The 19,037-nt window shown below is 36.7% G+C and overlaps 1 protein-coding gene across 4 annotated transcripts in view; it reads left to right on the top strand.

Moving 5' to 3' along the window:
- Positions 1-768: 768 nt before the first annotated feature.
- The window catches only part of LOC143346560 (uncharacterized), a 110,875-nt gene continuing 92,606 nt past the window's right edge, over positions 769-19,037 (top strand). The window contains exon 1 of one of the 4 annotated variants that reach the window (XM_076774757.1): positions 769-1,373. In XM_076774757.1, coding sequence (XP_076630872.1) covers positions 1,240-1,373 — 134 coding nt within the window. In that variant the 5' untranslated portion in view covers positions 769-1,239. Of the gene's footprint in view, positions 1,378-19,037 lie in introns of all 4 variants that reach the window. The other 3 variants (XM_076774759.1, XM_076774755.1, XM_076774758.1) reach the window with 3 other exon arrangements.

Here is a 19,037-nt window from a genome sequence, read left to right as displayed (position 1 = left end):
ATCTTTTTCCCAAAAATTTGAAACTATAGTTAATTATTAGTTAGTCATTATCTATTATAACTATAGAAGTTATTCTTATCAGTACAACATATTTAATTGATAGTGATGGCATACCTTAGTTTACTTTGCAAGTTTGTAAACACAAAATATAATTTTTATACAGAACTTCATTTACTGGAACAAAATTTTCATCAATGCCTAATTTATTAAACATTTGCTGGACTTCTATTATCTGAACTATTGTTAAGCGTCATTCCACTTATATAAATATTTTGTACAAATGAAAATCCAAACAAAACATATTTATACTGTCGTCATAATATCAGATAATACAAATATCAAAGATTGCGATAATGAATTAATTTCCAGACATATCGACACACTCCATTCTTTAAATATAGTTATTAATAGTTGAAAACACAGCCGAATGAAAATAAAATTAATTTGCAGTGTTTGAAAGATTCGAAGGATTTAGCATTTGTAAAGTCTCCAAATGAAAATGATTAATTTACTCTTTCCAAGGAATGAGCTAAACCCAGGATTAAATTCATTTATCAGAACGAGAAGTTATCAGTAGTAGGGATAATCAATGGACTCCAATTGCATGAACATACTCGATTATGTGAACTGTTTGTTTTCCATTGGGTTCGAATAAATGGAGTTTCACTGTACTTACTTTTGACTTCTGATTTAAGGTTAGAATTTCTGCTTTCACCACTATCAAAACAAATGTGGAACAACCGCGTAGATGACCGTGACGTCGTGTCATTGTTTATTTCACGGCTATTCAGAAAAAATTATAATATTGAAAATATAAATCAACGTAACAATAAAACAAATGAAAATTTCAATTTCTTTGATTCTTTGACTTGCACGACTTCTATAATCACAGACACAGAGAATAGAATCGCTCGTTGATATGAAACGTAAAACTAGCAATGCACGTGCATCGATTTGTCAACATTTTAAGAATATTCAATAAATGGGCACGAGGTGGTGCCACCGGCGTATATTTGTACACAATCACTCAGTTCGATGATGGGAGGGCGCTACTTGTGATCAGGTGTAAGTACAAAGGGGTTCGTGATCGAAATTGGTGCTCTCTGCGGACTTAACAGATTACGTTTCCACCGTGTAACACAAGAGACAACACGCGGAAAGTGTTGAATGCGTTGATTCAGAGGTTCGACGGCTATGTCGTCCAGGAAGCGACGTTCTGCGATCAACTAAAGGACGTCCATGTACACTCTCGTCGCTGACCTGGAGACCGGCGACAGGAGCCATGCCGCAACACAACCCCCGACAGAAGAAGCTGACGACAATGACAGCGACGAATCGTCATCGTCTTGTCAGCTAGGGAACGCCGGCAGCAAGTAAGTAAGTAGACGAGCATCACGTTTTCGTGGCTTTCTCACCTGGTCAAGTTCATAGTCGAAAACACTTTTCTTCCTGAATATACCTTAGAAATGGTCGCGCGATTTTTCGATCGGTCGAAGCTACTCGCGGTCGCGTGTCGATCGACGATAAAACCTTGCATTTACGAGGACGTCGTTTGTGCGCTCATATAGCTGGTTAATGTGTTTAGTAGTTAAAGGGAATTTGCTGCATAATGCAATATTGATGTAACAGTTGGTATAACAAGGAGGAAAGGATCAGGATGGATTCGCGGACTCGACAAATATGTGTTTTCCAGTACGTCGATTATTGGATTGTTTTTTTTTACGCACGATCGCGTGGTCGTTATGGTTGATTTAGTCGACACGTTTGCGCAGTTGAAGTATCGGTTCGCGAGTGGCCACAGTGAAGCCTTTTGTCACCGCTTCCAGCCAGGTGACTGGAATAAACAGAGGTGATTGACCGGTGAACTCTGACCGAATGTGACGTCATTGATTGTAGTCTATACCGGGGAGTTTATTTTTGCGTCGCCGTATGGGAGGCGAATCACATCGCGCTATCCGCGGCCTTTAATTCCTGTTACATTGTTTCGTCAACGCGACTGCGTCATGTATTCGCGTCATACTAATGGAAATGGAAATGAATGAATTTTATATAGTAGCGGGATGCTATCGATTGATATTGATACGATGAGATACTATACAACCCCTGGCAGAAAGTTTCCGATCAGGCACTACAAACATTTATTAAAAACGTTTATGTTTTAGAATTATAAAATATTGCATATAGTTACAATCGATGGGGAAACTAGAGGAAGCTTAGTACATGTATATTTATTAATTTTTTGCTTATACAAGTTACAAGAATGGGCTTGAAGTGTTATCCAAATTGCTTAGATATGATACATAACCTAATTTGGTTTTTCCTTTTACTTACAAACAAATCATCTTTTATGTTTAATCCACTTTGTAGTATACTAAGATTTAACTATATTAACTAAATAAAATATCGAAACATAGCACGTAATAATCCAAATACTTTCTTTTTTTTATCCTTATTTTACTCTTGTTTGTTTGTTTATAACCTAGATGTAATCATAAACATACATATAGGGTGTTCAGCCACCCCTGGGAAAAATTTCAATAGGGGATTCTAGAGGCCAAAATAAGACGAAAATAAAGAATATTAATTTCTTGACTGAGGCTTCGTTAAAAAGTTATTAAAAAATTAAATTAAAAAATTTCAAATTATTCTAAAAAAATTATTTTCGATTGCAGGGGTCAATTACAATCATTTTTGGTGAATAGTCATACCCCCGAAATCCTAACCATTTTCGAGAAAAAAATTCAGTAAGTGAACAAATATTTTGACAAAATTGAAAACTTTCAAAACGTTTTAGAAAAATTATTTTCAATTGCAGGGGCTAATTACAATCATTTTTGGTGAATAGTCATACCCCCGAAATCTTAACCATTTTCGAGAAAAAAATTCAGTACAGGCGGAACTTTAAACGTTAATAACTTTTCAACGAAACCTCCATCAACAAATTGGTATTCTTGATTTTCGTCCTGTTTTGGCCTCTAGAATCTCCCATTACAATTTTTCTCAGGACTGGCCGAACACCCTGTATACTTTCGTAGATATATCTACTATTTTTGTACTGTTGATTACAAAACATTTATTGCACTTTGTCTATTATTTTTTAAATATATATTGTGTCAATAATTTTCTAATTTACGTAATTCATATGGCTTCAATTTATATAGAAATCAAATTTAAAAATTATTATTTTGTCTATAAAATATATTTTATATTCACTATTTCACCAATCTCTCGAAGTGATTTTTCTTTTTTCGATAGCTAGATTATAATTTTCCTTTCTTGGATTGTAGTTTCTTTACTTTTGGCACTCATTATGGAAAAACTACGATTATTCAACAAAGCACGACAATAATGGACGAAATGCTATGAAACAATAGAATCAAAAACTAAAGCAAGTCGGTATTCCCTCAATAGTATGGTTTTTATTTCTATATTTTGTCAATAGATGACACTATATGAATACTTTTTTCCCGCGGATTTCCTTACTTCAGTCGAAGTTTGAAATTTGTCTGTTGTACTTCTATTTAGATCATAGTAAAATTTATAATATTTAAATGTTCTTTTATATTCAACTAGTCTTCTATAACTAAAGTTGTTATTGTTTAAATTCAACGTATTGCGGTGTATAAATACTTGTTTTGGTAACTGAATCTGTAGGTAAACTATGGTTTCGAACCAGAGATATAAAGTTTTCAAAGAACTTAGTTCCTTTGAATTTAGCTTAATTAATATAATATATCTCTCTGTTTTGACTTTAGCTTGTACTTTATAGTCCTGGGGTAAAGTCAGAATAGGGAACTAATATATTAAGGGGGGATATAGTTTACTTTTTCATTAGACAGAATTCCGTTTAATATGATCATTTGATATGACCATATGGTTATATGGTTTGGTTTAGAACTAAGATTTTAAATTGACAACTTGAAGGGTTAAATTTATAAGAGAGGACAAGTTCAGTTCTAGTTGATGCATAAAGTTATGCTACAGTTATGTTAAAACAATAATGCGAAGAAGATAATGAGGACGTGAGATACGTTTTGAGGAAGTACCACAAGACCAGAGGAAATATGGAGGTGGAAGAATTCTAAAAGTCTTAGGAACAGGATTATCAACCATGCGTGAAATTATTTGCGAAAGAACAGGGAAGGAATAAATAATAAGCCAAAGTCCAGCCAGTTAACATAAAGTAAACTAAATGTTAGTTAAGTTTAGGTTTAAGTTCAATTTTATGTTTATCGAGTAATTTTGTTTCGTCGAGGCATTTTAATTTATTTCTGTTCAAGGTGTAATGTTTAATTTACGTTGACACACGATTCAATTAATATATTCTACGGTAGATTTAAATTAAATCTTGTAGTTATGTAGTCACGTTGTACTATAAGACAAATCTATGCCATACAGATACACATGTATAAAGCCTAAAGGCAAGGATTAAATTTCACTAAACAATAATAAGACAACAACTATATGTGGTTTCAATTTACAATTCAGCATGACGTCAGAGTTACATGGACCTTATGGTGCAACAGTTTCTAGCAGAAGCAGATACTTCATAAAAATCATTCTATGTCTGCGCTGCAACACGCGACGCTCTTTGTATCGACATCGGACCTCCATACGCGCTCGTAATTCCCTCGAAACGTGTTCATTGATATAACCCACGTATTTATCTCATTCACGATGTTCCATCGCGACTATTGGTTTCCTGCGTGGAAAACCGAGTATCACGCAGCTCCATCCTATCGATCTGCAGCAGCCATCTCCATCTTCCTCTGTTCCCCGTCTTGCAATCTATACCTTTGCTTTCCCTCTCTCTCTCTCTCTCTTCCCCACTTTTCCTCTCTCTATCTAGCCATCCATCCATCCATCCATCCATCCATCCATCCATCCATCCATCCATCCATTCATCTATCTATCTATCTATCTATCTATCTATCTAGCTAGCTATCTATTTATCTATCTCTCTTTCTCTCTCTCCTTCTACACTCCCCTGTCTCCCACCTCTTCACCTTGCTCGGTCATTCATTTGTCTCTTTGCATTGTCTCCCATTTCCTCTTCTTCGCTCCACTTTTCTCTGCTTATTTAATTTCTTTCCTCATCTTTTCCACCGTTGGGTTCTCTCTGTCTCCGTTCGCGTCCATTTTTCGTCCTGCCCGAACTTCCCCTTTATCCCCACCCTCTTTGTCGTTCTATCTTTGAACCGGGGAGACCTCCTCCACTCCACCTCCCGGCGTCCATGCTCTTTTCTCCCCTGCCACGGTTTCTCCTAGCTTCTGTTCCTTCCCCTCTTTTCACCGCGGTTGTCCTCGGGCAAAATATTCTACCGTGACGAGTACGGAATAAGGGGGGTTCCTCAACCTCAGTTTTCCATCGCCTCGCAATGCTCGAGAGAATTGGAAGGATCGGTAGACGGTAGAAGGGAACAGGAAGAATAAACTTGCAACCCTTTTGAATCATTTTTTTGTTCTTCGTAGCACATTGTGCGTTTAAGGTAAAAAAACCTCGATACTTGAACGCAGAAAGTGCGAACGAAACACTGTAGAATTTATCGAATATACAGGGTGTTCGGCCACCCCTGGGGAAAATTTTAATGGGAGATTCTAGAGGCCACAATAAGACGAAAATCAAGAATACCAATTTGTTGATTGAGGCTTCGTTAAAAAGTTATTAACGTTTATATTTCTGTCTGTAGATAGGCAACCTGCATACAGCTGCGTGCTCGCAATAGTGGTTCTCACTCAGCATGAGAAACTCTACTTAGTGACGTATCGACAGCCTCACAGTTTTCTGAGTGAGAACCACTATCACGCGTACGCAGCTGTTCGCAGATTGTCGTTCTACAGGCGGAATTTGAAACGTTAATAACTTTTTAACGAAGCCTTGATCAATAAATTGGTATTTTTCATTTTCGTTTTATTTTGGCCTCTAGAATTTCCCATTAAAATTTTTCCCAGGGGTGGCCGAGTATACGACCCCGTATACAGTGAGTAACGGAAATATTTAGACATTAGAGTATACATAGATTTATTTCTTTGTATCTTAATTGTTAAATTTGTCCTTGCGAATTCATACCATTTGACAGCCTTTGGGTAATGAATATTTTGCCAGTAATCGTGATCCGGACCCCGTTGCATTCAAAGTTCTGTACATAACTACTTCTATTCATAGAAAGAATGGCTAAGGGTTATGTGCAGCTATGTGTAGTATAGACACCTCTTTAAAAGGCTCAAGATATGAAATTCTTTTTAAGAGGGTGCAATTTTGAAAGTTACGGTCAAGGTCTGGACACTGAGATTGACGTACGAACCATTTACAGCGCTCTCGCGTTAAATGTGCTTAGTCAGGGCCGAAGAGGCATGTTTATCGAAAGGGGACAACGTTCTTTGCGTTTTGCTGCATGGTGGAACGTAGAAAGAGATAGGAAGCGAAATACGAAGAGGGTCTGAGGTACATACAGTATCTGCTGGTGTTGAATTTCACCTCCGCTGTACGAAAGATGAACATGCCAACCCCGGAACGATGTTCATTTTAAGAATCATCACTGTAGCGCGCGACAACACTTAGGCAAACATCGTTTCGTTTTGCCCCATAAACATTTCCGCTATTTTGGGAGCATTCGAGATCCTAGAATGCATCCAGTCGGACCTTTTATTAATAGGAACGACCCGGTGTCAACGCCCGAATCGATTTGTCAGCGAATCCGCGATAAAATTTCGTGCGAATTTAAATCCTTTTTCATTGAAATGCCTCTGGTTCTATTAAACTTTTCAATGGCTGAATTAATTAGTGGTAGGAATGATTTCTATCGTATTAATTTCATATTCGTAAAACAATGAATACGTTCATACTAAATAAATAATTGCTGAAAACAAATGCATGTAGTTTCATTAAATAGGGTCTCTTATTGCAGAAAAGTAGAATATATTACAGTAAAATCGCTGAAATGTAATTTAATACAATTAATAAATTTGTAGATCATTTTTACATATTGTTCATAATTTATTTGAAAACATTTATTAATTTATTTATTTATTTGGAATTTAATTATGTTATATTATTACATAATTATACATAGAATATAACATAATTATTGTTTTATGCTACTAAGATCAAATTGTTTTGTTAATTACTTCATTTTGCAATTTAATTATGTTATATTTGACATAACATGTTAGTCACACACTTAATGTACATAGAATATAACATGATTAAATTGCAAAATGAAGTAATTAACAAAACAATTTGATCTTAGTAGCATAAAACAATAATTTTTAAGAACAGAAAAGTAATAATAACCTTTAAAAAATAATAACCCTTATAATAATTACCACTTAATAATAATACTAAAAATTATGAAAATCTTTTACATTAAGAACAATAATAAATCTACTAAAGAAAATAATTAACAACAATAAATATAATTAGTTTAATATAACAAGTTCTTTTAAGCTCAAAGAGGCAATTCAATGTGTAACATTCGAACTTCAATTCGACCGTCAGCCCCGATTATCCGAATGACTAAAAACACAGTGGAGGGGATAAGCACTGAACCTCTACTATCGGACCACCTCGGTTATCTGAACTGCCTTGTCCCCCGACGTGTTCGGATAAACGAGGTTCTATTGTAATTTGCTGTTGGTTGACAAAGATTTCCCCAAACGTCCCATCGAGAAAGCGTTACTCATTTCTCGTTGAACAGATGTAAATATTGCAACTCTCATCCATCATTTTCACTCACGACGCAGCACTGGCGATGATCATCCAAGACGAAGGGGTGTAAATTTGGCTTTAGCTTGGTTCTGCCGCGCACAACGTAGCAAAAGAAAAATTCTCCCGGAGCTGTCGTGCAACTGGTACGTTTGTAATTGTCGTCTGGGATGCCGATGCCTCCGTCGTCGATGCAAATGTTTGGCTGCGGCAAACTGGGTCGGCGCAGTAGCGTCAGTCCACAAAATCATTCGCCTAGCTTTCGATTGTCCTGCTTTTTACCAGCGGGCACGAGGAAGTTTCCCGTTAGGTGGACCGGGATCCTCTGTGGCGACACCAACAAAGAGAATTCGGCCTATCGAAAGCTGGCTACGTGCCGAGAGAACCGAGGAACACCGGATGCAGTTTTCACTGAGAACGCCCAGTGTGCATTACGGCGGGAACTTTGTGTGTGTTTGTCGTATGCCAAGTTCTTCCTTGTTGCGATACGTTAGCGAATGATTGAAACTTGAACGAGATACAGACCGATGTTCAAATAACATCCTCTTCCAAGATTGATAGAGTTCTAAAAATTTTATTTCGATGTTTGCGAGAAACACGGGGCTCGCACTAATGAAACCATGGTTAATTTTCAATTCTCAGAAAAGCACAAGCCGAGCTACGGCGTTCGGCTTTGTATCCTACCGAATGTAGAAAAGGGCAGCAAACGAAGGATAAATGAGAATAACACAAAGTGAGACTTTTGTATTTTTTGTTAATGGAACCTTTACTATTTGTGAGGTTTTTCTGATTAAAATAAGACTAAACACGATATAACTTGAATTATATTTGCGTATTTAATGAATGTGTATTTAATCGTATTTAACTCGATTTTATACTGTATTAGAAATAGGTTAAAAGCAAATAGTATCGTATTTGGTCTTATTTTAATCGGAAAACTCTTACAAATGCACTGGTGAAAGTTTCATTAAAAAAGAAACAAAAATAAAAAAGTTTCATCTTTGCATTGTGTACTATGTATGTATTGTCTCACTATTGTATGAAGGGAAGTCGCCTCTCAGTAGAGATGACTATCCAATCGAAAATGATTTGCAGTTATCCAAACATTACCCTAATTCCAAAGGAAATGAATGCAAGTCCAAAGTATGTGTTCCCTTTACGGAATGTTTATTTACATGTTAAAGAGTAAGAAAATTTTTGTTTAGGTACGTAAGTATACAGGATGGACCACTTAACTTGACTGACTCAATTATTTTTGTGATTATTGGACGAATCAAAAGTTTTTTCTCCTGGATAATTTAAAAATTGAAATATTTGAATAATTAAATAAAAAAAAATGCTATTTTATAAAAGTTTCGTATCATTGAATAGTATAATACAAGTAAGCAAGTTCATTGTATGAAAAGACGACGAGAAAGTTGAACCTTGATGAACGAACTGACGGAGTATAGTCACGATTAGTAACCTTAAACAAAGAATGTATTGTTTCACCGTTGAGCTTCATTGTGTATCAAGTTCAGTCCCTTCTCATTGTCAGTAGTAGGGATGACTACCGTTCACTTATCCAATCGAAAATGACTCGCAGTTATCCAAGCATTGTTGTATGTACATATCTATTGCAATATTCGAAAATATACTAAGGATTAACAATAATAGAACCGAGAGACCTTTGCATATTTAATAAGTGCGTATTTAATCATATTTAACACGACTCCATACTTTATTAGAAGTAGGTTAAAAACAAGTTATATCGTGTTTGGTCTTATTTTAATGGAAAACTCTCACAAATACATTAGTAAAAGTTTCATTAAAAAAAAAACAAAACTAAAAAAGTTTCATCTTTGCATTATGTCTTATGTATGTATTGTTTCACCGATATTCAAGCCTTGATAAGGTTACAATATGCTTGACGTTGAGCTACTCGCCAAGGGGAGTCCCCGCTCAGTAGTAGGGATCATTACCGATCACTTATCTGATCGAAAACGACTCGCAGTTATCCAAGCATTGCTTGTGAGCGTGCAAAAATTTTAATGGATTATCGACAGATGGCTGAATCAGCCCTTTTCTTTAAAACAATTGATAGTCTAATGTTATTCTTTGTTTATGTAGCATCGTAGTACTGTCAATTATTATTTTTTTTTAATAATAAAATTAACGTCATCAAAGTTTGTTTCTTTAATGGACTCAAGAAGATCGTGAATCTTATTGGTTTCGACGCAACCTTTAATTGTGGGTTCAATTCTCATATTTTTACTGTATTTCCTTCATTACAAAACGGAATAAATTGAGTCTTCACTATTTAACAGTATTTTCATAGAAGATTTAGAAAATCGGGCATCAATGAAAGTTTCTGAAAACATTCGAAAAGTCTAAGCCTTAATACACACGTCTTTTAGGCGTGCCTTGGGAAGCTGTTTAAACTTCTTACTAGTCTTGGAAAGTTTTCAGCTTAACTTGTTAGCGTTCGGTCGAGAATTAATCTGTTCAGCGTGCTTCGTTTCACGCGAATAACGCTTCAAACTGACGCATTCGTTCGCTTCTAATTGCAAGTTAAAGATTCAATCGAGTCAGTGTTTGAATTCTTCTTTTTTCATTGGGTTCTAAACTTACATCAACCGCTTGGTTATCAACGACTAGTCTATTTTACACTATTCTAGATAGAAGTTTGGATTCTCTTAGAAACTTGGTAAGGTTGTCTATTTATTCTTTGTGAAAATAGTTGTGAAAAGTTGTCTTTTTGTATTGGTTCGATTTTAAAGTGATCACATCAGACAAGTGCCGATTGCGTTTCGTTTTATTCCAGATGAATGCGAGCGAGAAACTAATATTCATGGACATTAAAAAAAATTAAACGTTAATTATTTTTGTAACTAACAAGCATTCGCAAAAACATTCGAATAAGGATCTACTTATTTTTGGTCTAAATCACCAGAAAAAGTTTCATTAAAATCGACGAGCCACTGGCTATAGCTTCTTCTCATAAGATTAAGTAGTTCAAACAAAGATGGATGTTCGTTCAATGACAATGTACTTTTTTAACGATTCGATTCTCCCTCTTGAAAAACTGTTTCAGCAGATGTGACGATTTAAATTTGTTCACGTTTCTTTGTGGGAGATCCGAGGTCTATTTCTAGAGAACGTCACTTGCTGAGTTCACGATTTATAATTAGTCCTTATTTCCGTTTTTCTGGAGAACTCACAGAGTATTGGGAAATTTTATGACAAGATGCGATTAATATACCTCTTTAAGACGGAAATTTTGCTTTCTTTCCGCTTCGCTATGAAAATCTCTACAATTCTCTCTCAAATCTCTGCATGAATGTTCTTTAAATTTTTGGTATGTTTCGAAAATTGCTTTTTCTTGCTTTGCTTTCGCGATCGAGGCTGAACGTGTGTTTAGGAAACACAAAGAATTGCGAGCAATTATTCTGCAATTCTTTATAGTGTTGCAAGTACTTTACATGCACGCGTGCAAACTATTAATGATGCATTGGAAGCATTTAGGTAACTAACAATGGTTTCATGAAGGCCATTGTAGCGAATGTTGATGTTACGAACCATTGCAATTGGCTGTGAGGAGCTCAAAAAATTTTAAATCCCAGCAATTATCGTTAATCGATTTGTGTCGACCTTCATTACACGCTAAAGCATGTTACGTGTCTCTGAAGTAACTATGTAACACTATAGATTTAAACAGAATTTTTAATACCGAAATCACGTGCAGACTCTGTTCAATACGTACGAATGCAAATTGAAGGTCAATTTAAATAAAAATTCATAAGCATTCAAGCTTATAAATTTAAATATCTTGGTATACAACAACTTTTAAACCTGTAAAATTTTCGTACATTTAGCAGGAACTGTAATTTTTAATTTTTACGAGAATGCCTACGATTTACCAATAGAAATTAATTTATTATACAATTTGGTTCGTGCATATGAATTGTCTTTACAAATGAAGCTTTAACCACACGTAGTATTTCTGAAACATGGTATGTTTAATCAAAACAATTTACACACACTGTGTACAAAATAATTGTATTGATATATTAATAATAAAATAAAATAATAAAAACATAAGCAAACCTAAATATTCTTGAAATGCTGCTTCAATACTTTATTCATTTCGAAATAATTTAATCTTCAAGAGGTCTAAATGGTTGACAAAGTAAAAGTCTGTATTTTTCAATTGTTATACCTTATTTGTAGTAGATATAAATCGGTTGTTTCGTTCTTGATACTCCATTTTATGAAATTATTAGAACACTCGACTCTTTTTTATTCGAAATAGTATTTCTTATAGGACTGTCATCCACTGTACATGAGTTTATAAATTTAAGGAGGTATTGCTGCCTAGACTATCAATTTTACGGTCCTTTTTGTGATTTTTTTTTAATGATAGGTAGGCTGTTTTGTACTGAGACTTTGTAGATGTATTTATTTATCTTATAAGCATGTACAATATTTTTCTCATGGAAAAATATTAAAAATCGTGGGAATTATAACTTCTTATTTAATGGCTCTTCTGGGAAAGGTGCTCCAATGGCTTCCAGGATTCCAGATAATTTAAAACAGATGGGGTTAAAGTATCTTCATAAGGAAGGTTGTAATTATAGGAGGAACTAGGGAGAAGTCAAAATCCTGATAAATAAAGAAATGGCGATGCTTCAAGTTTCGAATTTCTATTTGTTAATCGTTCTTTTGTCTTTAGCGTATCAAAAAAAAATAGTAAAACTCAATATTTTTTTAAATCTCTAGTTCCAACGATAAAGGCGTGTCTGCTGAATATTCTCTCCAACTTTGAAGTAAATCGGTCTGCTAGATCTTGAAATATCATATAAGTCAGTTTAAATGCGTTTTTTTAAACCAGGAGCTATAACTCTCGCAATTTTTAATATTTTTTAATGGAAAAAATATTGCACATACCTATAAGACGAATAAATATTTCTGCAAAATGTCAGTACAAAACAACCTACCTGTCGTTAAAAAAGAAATTACAAAGAAAGGCCAAAGAAATGACAGCCAAGACAGCAATACTCCCTTAATCGCGACGTACGTCTAAGACGAGGATCGTAAAGATGAAAAAACTGACGAGAGAGCATATTTTCTGCGATGCAGCAAATCAGTTAGCTATGACTGCGGCAAGTCCGACGTACGGAATAGAAGGAGAAGACAGATGCATGCATTTGATGGAAATCGCAGTCTATTTTCGATGCCCGCCAAGAATTTGGAGCATGAACATTGAAATAAATTGCGTTTGATCGCCGGTCTGACTTCATCTCCGATCGCCAAAAACAGATTTCACGCTATCCCCGCATTTTTATCTCGAATTATCTCGTATCGTTGACAGGGAGGCTCGTCGAGAAACGAATGCAGTGGCAAAACCTGCCATAAGATTAAATTTATAGCGAAATTTTCGAATTTATATTAACAAACTAGATAAATTGAGATTCTTGCAGGATGGTAATGACTTACATATAGTATCTTGCCATCATGAATTTTATTACAGTATAAAAATTTTTAATATTAAACGTAATAACTGAATTTACCTGTGTTTGTGTGTGATTATCAGTAACAATCGACGATTCTATATTTATCAGAATGGTTGCTTAAAACAAATTATGACACTCTTTAAGGATAATTTTATTAAAATGATTGTCCAAAATATTGTTACGTTATAGTATACAAACCTGTGCCTTGATACTCACAATTAGTCGTGTCCGCCATATTCAAAGTTTTGGTTTTCTCGATAGTACAAGGTTTTATAACAAAATTTGATTCCATATTTTCGATTTATGTTTGCATGAAAAATCGCTCACTTCCCGGTTGTACTACGACTACTGGGACACCCTGTATACATATTATCTCGTTTTTGGAAAAGGAATCACTTCACCGGGTCCCTTGATTGTTTGTCCACCATTCGTAATTCGCGTCGTTGGCAGAAATAAGTTTTGAGGATAATTATTGGCACGCGTTACGGCGAATCGATATAGAACGTTGACTTAATTTTAGCTTCCGTTGATTCCCCAAAAATATTGGCGCCGGGACATTGAAGACTACGAAACGTGTGCTCTCGAGTTCCGTTTAAACGGCGATCATGCGAAATCCGTAAAGAACTAACGTACGAAACTGTCATAAAACTGTCCGAATACGAAATCATAAAATACTCTCACTATTATGCATTTACGTCGCACATAAAATTTGATTCAAAACATTGGCCCGACATTAGTACATAAACATTTAACCCCTCACGATTTATTTTCAAACAAACTTAGACTATTCGATCGATCGCAGAAATTAACACAGTTGAATCTCCATTAAAATTCCCAGTTTTGACGAGTGTAGTCCACGGAAGTTGAGTTTGTACAAACAAGTCGGCAAACAGAAAGGATACTCCAGAATTAAAATAAAAATATCGTTGGGTTTCTTTTAATTAACAAGTATAAACAGAATCGCAGAAACGATAAAAATAATTTTCCATTAGGCTCGATACAAACTTTTTGTCCAAAAAATCGACCAATCATAATCCCAACAATCGAGATGGAAGTGAATACAATTTCCGACGAAAATAAACAGCGTCGTCTCGTAGAAACTGTGATTCATTACAGGAGAATTTTTATTTTATTCAAACTTCTTCATCTTTCTTGGTATGTGACTCATTCTTGTTTCCATATTTTGCTCCTGAATCTTCCCAGGTCGAAGTAGTTTAGACACAGCACTGGTTCATTGCGAAGGGGCCATCACCCACCAGTGTCCAAACTTCAAAATTGATCCACTTGATGATCACGTAGAAGAAAAGCAAACGATTAATCGTGCAAATGGCATCGAAGACGTTACTTTCGATGGACGCGTCGAACAAGAGATCCCGAAGAACCGGCGTATCGGTCAGGAAACCTTGCCTCCACATTTCGCGGACAAAGTTCGAATCGTTCGTTTCGGTCGTGATTTTCGTTTCGGGAACCGGGATCTTTCGATGACATTTGGAGTTTTGCAACCCTTGCACCCAATCCTTGACCGTTCGAAGAATCGAACAGATCTCACCCATGGTTCCTTCACGATCGGCGCGCGATAATCGGTCGAAAAGCTACCATTGGCACAACTGACGGATAACTGATCTCGTCGGTTCATCGCATTGCGATGGTTCCTCATGCGAATGCCAACTTTGATGTACCTTCGGTTACCTAACCGCTCTAGAATCGTCATCAGTTAAAACCGCCTGCTTGATTGCGAAACTGGCGTGTGCGCATATTGATGTGCATCTAACATTGAATGAGACACTTGGTGTACACTCCGCGATAATACTGTAAGACATTGCGGCAAGTCTTGGATAACTGCGAGGAAGACACAAGTTGAGTTACGGCGTTCGGCTTTGCATCTTGCCGAACCTAGAAAAGGACAACGATTTAAGATTAATAAGAATAACACAATTTGAAACTTATTTATTTGTTAATGGGACCTTTACTAATGTATTTGTGAGGGTTTTCTGATTAAAATAAAATCAAACGCGATATAACTTGGATCATATTTACGTATTTAATGAGTAACAATATCTCACTTTTTTGGCACTCCAATCGGAGTACGCGGTTAGCTCGACGTTGAGCTTCCTTGGTGTGTCAAGGGGAGCTACCTCTCAGTAGTAGGGACGATTTTTTTTTTTATATACGTAGGGGAATCCTCATGGACACCCTAGGGTCCTTCCACGAGTAGTATACAAGGTGTTCGGTCACCTGGGAGAAAAATTTTAATGGGAGATTCTAGAGGCCAAAATAAGACAAAAATCAAGAATACCAATTTGTTGATTGAGGCTTCGTTAAAAAGTTATTAACGTTTAAAGTTGCGCTTGTAGAACGGCATCTGCAAATAGCTGCGTGCATGGGATAGTGGTTCTCACTTAGCATGAGAAACTCTACTTAGTGACGTACCGACAGCCTTACAGTTTTCTGAGTGAGAATCACTATCGTGCGCACGTAGCTGTTCGCAGATTGCCGTTCTACAGGCGGAAATTTTAACGTTCATAACTTTTTAACGAAGGCTCAATCAACAAATTGGTATTCTTGATTTTCGTCTTATTTTGGGCTCTAGAATCACTCATTAAAATTTTTCCCCGAGGTGACCGAACACCCTGTATACCGGACTCTTACTGGCTAAACCGTATGGTAATCATCAGGCGCCTTGGTGGGGAGCTGAGAACTCTAGTGAGACATCACAGAGTTCCTCGCTGCGCCGGTTTTTTCAGGCCCATTTCGGTGGGAGGCACTCCTCCCTCACTCAACCGCAGGCGCCTGGTCATCCAGCGCCCGTGGCCCTGGGATATGTGACAGAACCGTGACCACAGGACCATCGTTGGCAACTGGACTTACGGTGGGCCTAACCGTGGTCGCAGTGTTAACCAGACACAGGGCCTATCCGCGGTCACAGGACTCAGCCGCGGCCTTGAGTACAATCCCAGCATCTGTCCCACCTCAAACTATTCACACACACATTCATATCGGTGTTTGGTCCGCGGGAGCTTTCGCTCTGACCTCCGGGATACCATGCGAGGATGCGGCCATCAACCCTCTGGGGCTGGATGACCCCATCCCTGCATGTCATCCCAGCGGCTTCCCCTAACCGCCACCTGCCGCCTGGACAACCAAACAGGTGCGTGGAGCTATAGCACTAACTATAAGTAGAATAAGATAGGGACAGTGAATGTATACGTTCAGCTTTCGCGAGCGCGTAAGCGCGAGCTGTGTCGTACCCAGGCTTTGCACCTGCCAAATACGAAAACAGAGAACTACTAGCCCCCTCAATTTTTGCCATATCTCTGAGGTAGGGTACTCGTCGACCCTTCTTGACTCCAAGCCATTACTGCACTACAAGGAATTTTCCTCTAGAGTCGTATGTTATCTTGGAACTTGGATGGTTCTTATGTCCCAAGACTGCGTTCGACCCATACTCATAGCCAGAGCCTCGTCAGCCGGCAACGCTGTTGCCCATCGTCCACCTCGTGGAGGTGAGGTTGGCTCACGCTGTGGGGGCCGGCAGGGGATGCAATACCTCCCCCACAACTTTGGACAGCCAGTGGAATACGATAGGTTAAGATGTGTCGTAGCATATAAACCTAGACTATAAGTCGTAGTTCTACTCCCTGGATAAACTTAGGGCTAAGAAACCGCGACCGCCGCTTGGTAGATAAGCAGTAGCGATAACTGTACTAGTAGGATATGAGAAGAGAGTAAGACAGCTTTTAACACTGGGCAGCCGTCTCCTTTATTCGACCATAGGCGAGGTATACGAGTAGACCTTACACCTTATGGACTTTCCTGAAAATTCGAAGGTGACTTTACATGATGGCAGTCAGTTGAGAAACTATTCACTGAATTAGTATTGATGTGCAGACAGCTGCAGTATGTGCGTAAATACTTATGAGTTAACTATGGAAGGGATTGAAAAAAGCAATCCAGTATTATCGAATGGCAGACCGGTGCCCGAAAGAAACTTCCCCTCCACTTATACACATTAATGCATAGCCACCTTGTATATGAATTCTGGCGCTTCGTATAGCTTCGGGGATTCAAGGAAAAAGTAGTTGGTTTTAATGGCCTCTTACAATAGTGAATGTATTTCATTGAAATTCATTTATATAGTGCAGCTTATGGATACCTACAAAGAAGTATTAAATAACATTTCCGTTGTGCGTCGAACAAATTTATTAAAACTGAAAAACGAATTTTTAAGAAAAATCGACAGGAGATAGGTGTTTAAATTTTTCGGCGAAAATAAAAAATTTCAAATCATTCTAAAAAAATTATTTTTGGTTGTGGGGGTCAATTACAATTATTTTTGGTAAATACGTATACCCCCGAAATCCTACGTCTTTTCGAGAAAAAAGTTCTTAACCGAAAATATACTATGTGACCAAAAATGTTTCTCCGAAACATGTGTATGTTTAAAAAATCATAACTCCTGGATAGATTGAAGGATTTTAATGATTCAAAACTTAAACAATGCGTATTAATGGAGCTTTAGAGCCGCTGAAAAATGAGCCGAAAAAATACATTGGATGTAAGGTCTACTCGTGTACCTATGGTAAGAACCAGTATCGCTTGCACGCAGCTGTTCGCAAATTGCCGTTATACGAGCGGAACTTTAAATGTTAATAACTTTTTAACGAAGCCTCCATCAACAAATTGGTAATCTTGATTTTTGTCTTATTTTGGCCTCTAAAATCTCCCATTAAAGTTTTTCCCAGGGGTGCCAAACACCCTGTATAGAAGACCAAGAACACAACCATATACTAAACTACCCCCGAATTAAAAGTTTTCTAAAAAATGCAATCGGAGCACCAACCCCAATAGAAATATCACAAAGAAAACAAAACACAAACTGATCATCGGAAATAGGAAGTGATTCCTCTTAATATAAATGAAACATACAAGGTGTTCGGCCACCCCTGGGAAAAATTTTAATGGGGTATTATAGAGGCCAAAATAAGACGAAAATCAGGTGAAATCAGATGAAATTCAAAAGAATATCAATTTGTTGATGGAGGATTCGTTAAAAAGTTATTAACAATTAAATTCAAAAATTTCAAATCGTTCTGGAAAAATTATTTTCGGTTGCGGGGGTCAATTACAATCATTTTTGTTCATTAGACATACCCTCGAAATCCTACCCACTTTCTAGAAAAAAATTCGAGAAGGTGTGAAATTTTTCGACGTAAAAAAAAAATTTCACATCGTTTTGAAAAAATTGTTTTTAGTTGCAGGGCTCAATTGCAAACATTTTTGGTCAATAGACATACCCTCGAATTCCTACTCAGTTTCGAGAAAAAAATTCCTTACCGAAAATATAATTTCTGGCCAGAAATGTCTGCCCGAATTATCATGCGAATCTTTAAAACGTCATAACTTCTGAACGGATTGGACAATTTTAATGTTTAAAAAAGCAAACTACGCGTATTTTGATGGAGAATATGTACAAATCGCAAAAATATTGGAAAAGTTGTTCTTTGACCCTGTAAAATGAGAAAAATCCCATAAAAATGGTTCAATTTTCAGACAGCCATAACTCCTACAATAGTGAATATATTTCAATGAAATTTTTTTCTGAAGTAGAGTTCATGGATACCTACAAAAAAGTATTAGACAAAATTTCCGTAAAGCGTCAATCAAATTTATTAAAAATGAAAAACGAATTTTTAAGAAAAATCGACAGGGGGTAGAGGGTGCCTAAATTTTTCGGCGAAAAAAAAAATTCCAAATCGTTCTAAAAAAAATATTTTCGGTTGCAAGAGTCGATTACAATCATTTTTGATGAATAGACATACCCCCGAAATCCTACCGATTTT

Source organism: Colletes latitarsis, chromosome 10, assembly GCF_051014445.1.
Source record: "Colletes latitarsis isolate SP2378_abdomen chromosome 10, iyColLati1, whole genome shotgun sequence".
In the NCBI taxonomy this organism is placed as follows: domain Eukaryota; kingdom Metazoa; phylum Arthropoda; class Insecta; order Hymenoptera; family Colletidae; genus Colletes; species Colletes latitarsis.
Note: the sequence above shows the minus strand (reverse complement) of the source record. Positions and strands in the feature narration are given on the sequence as shown.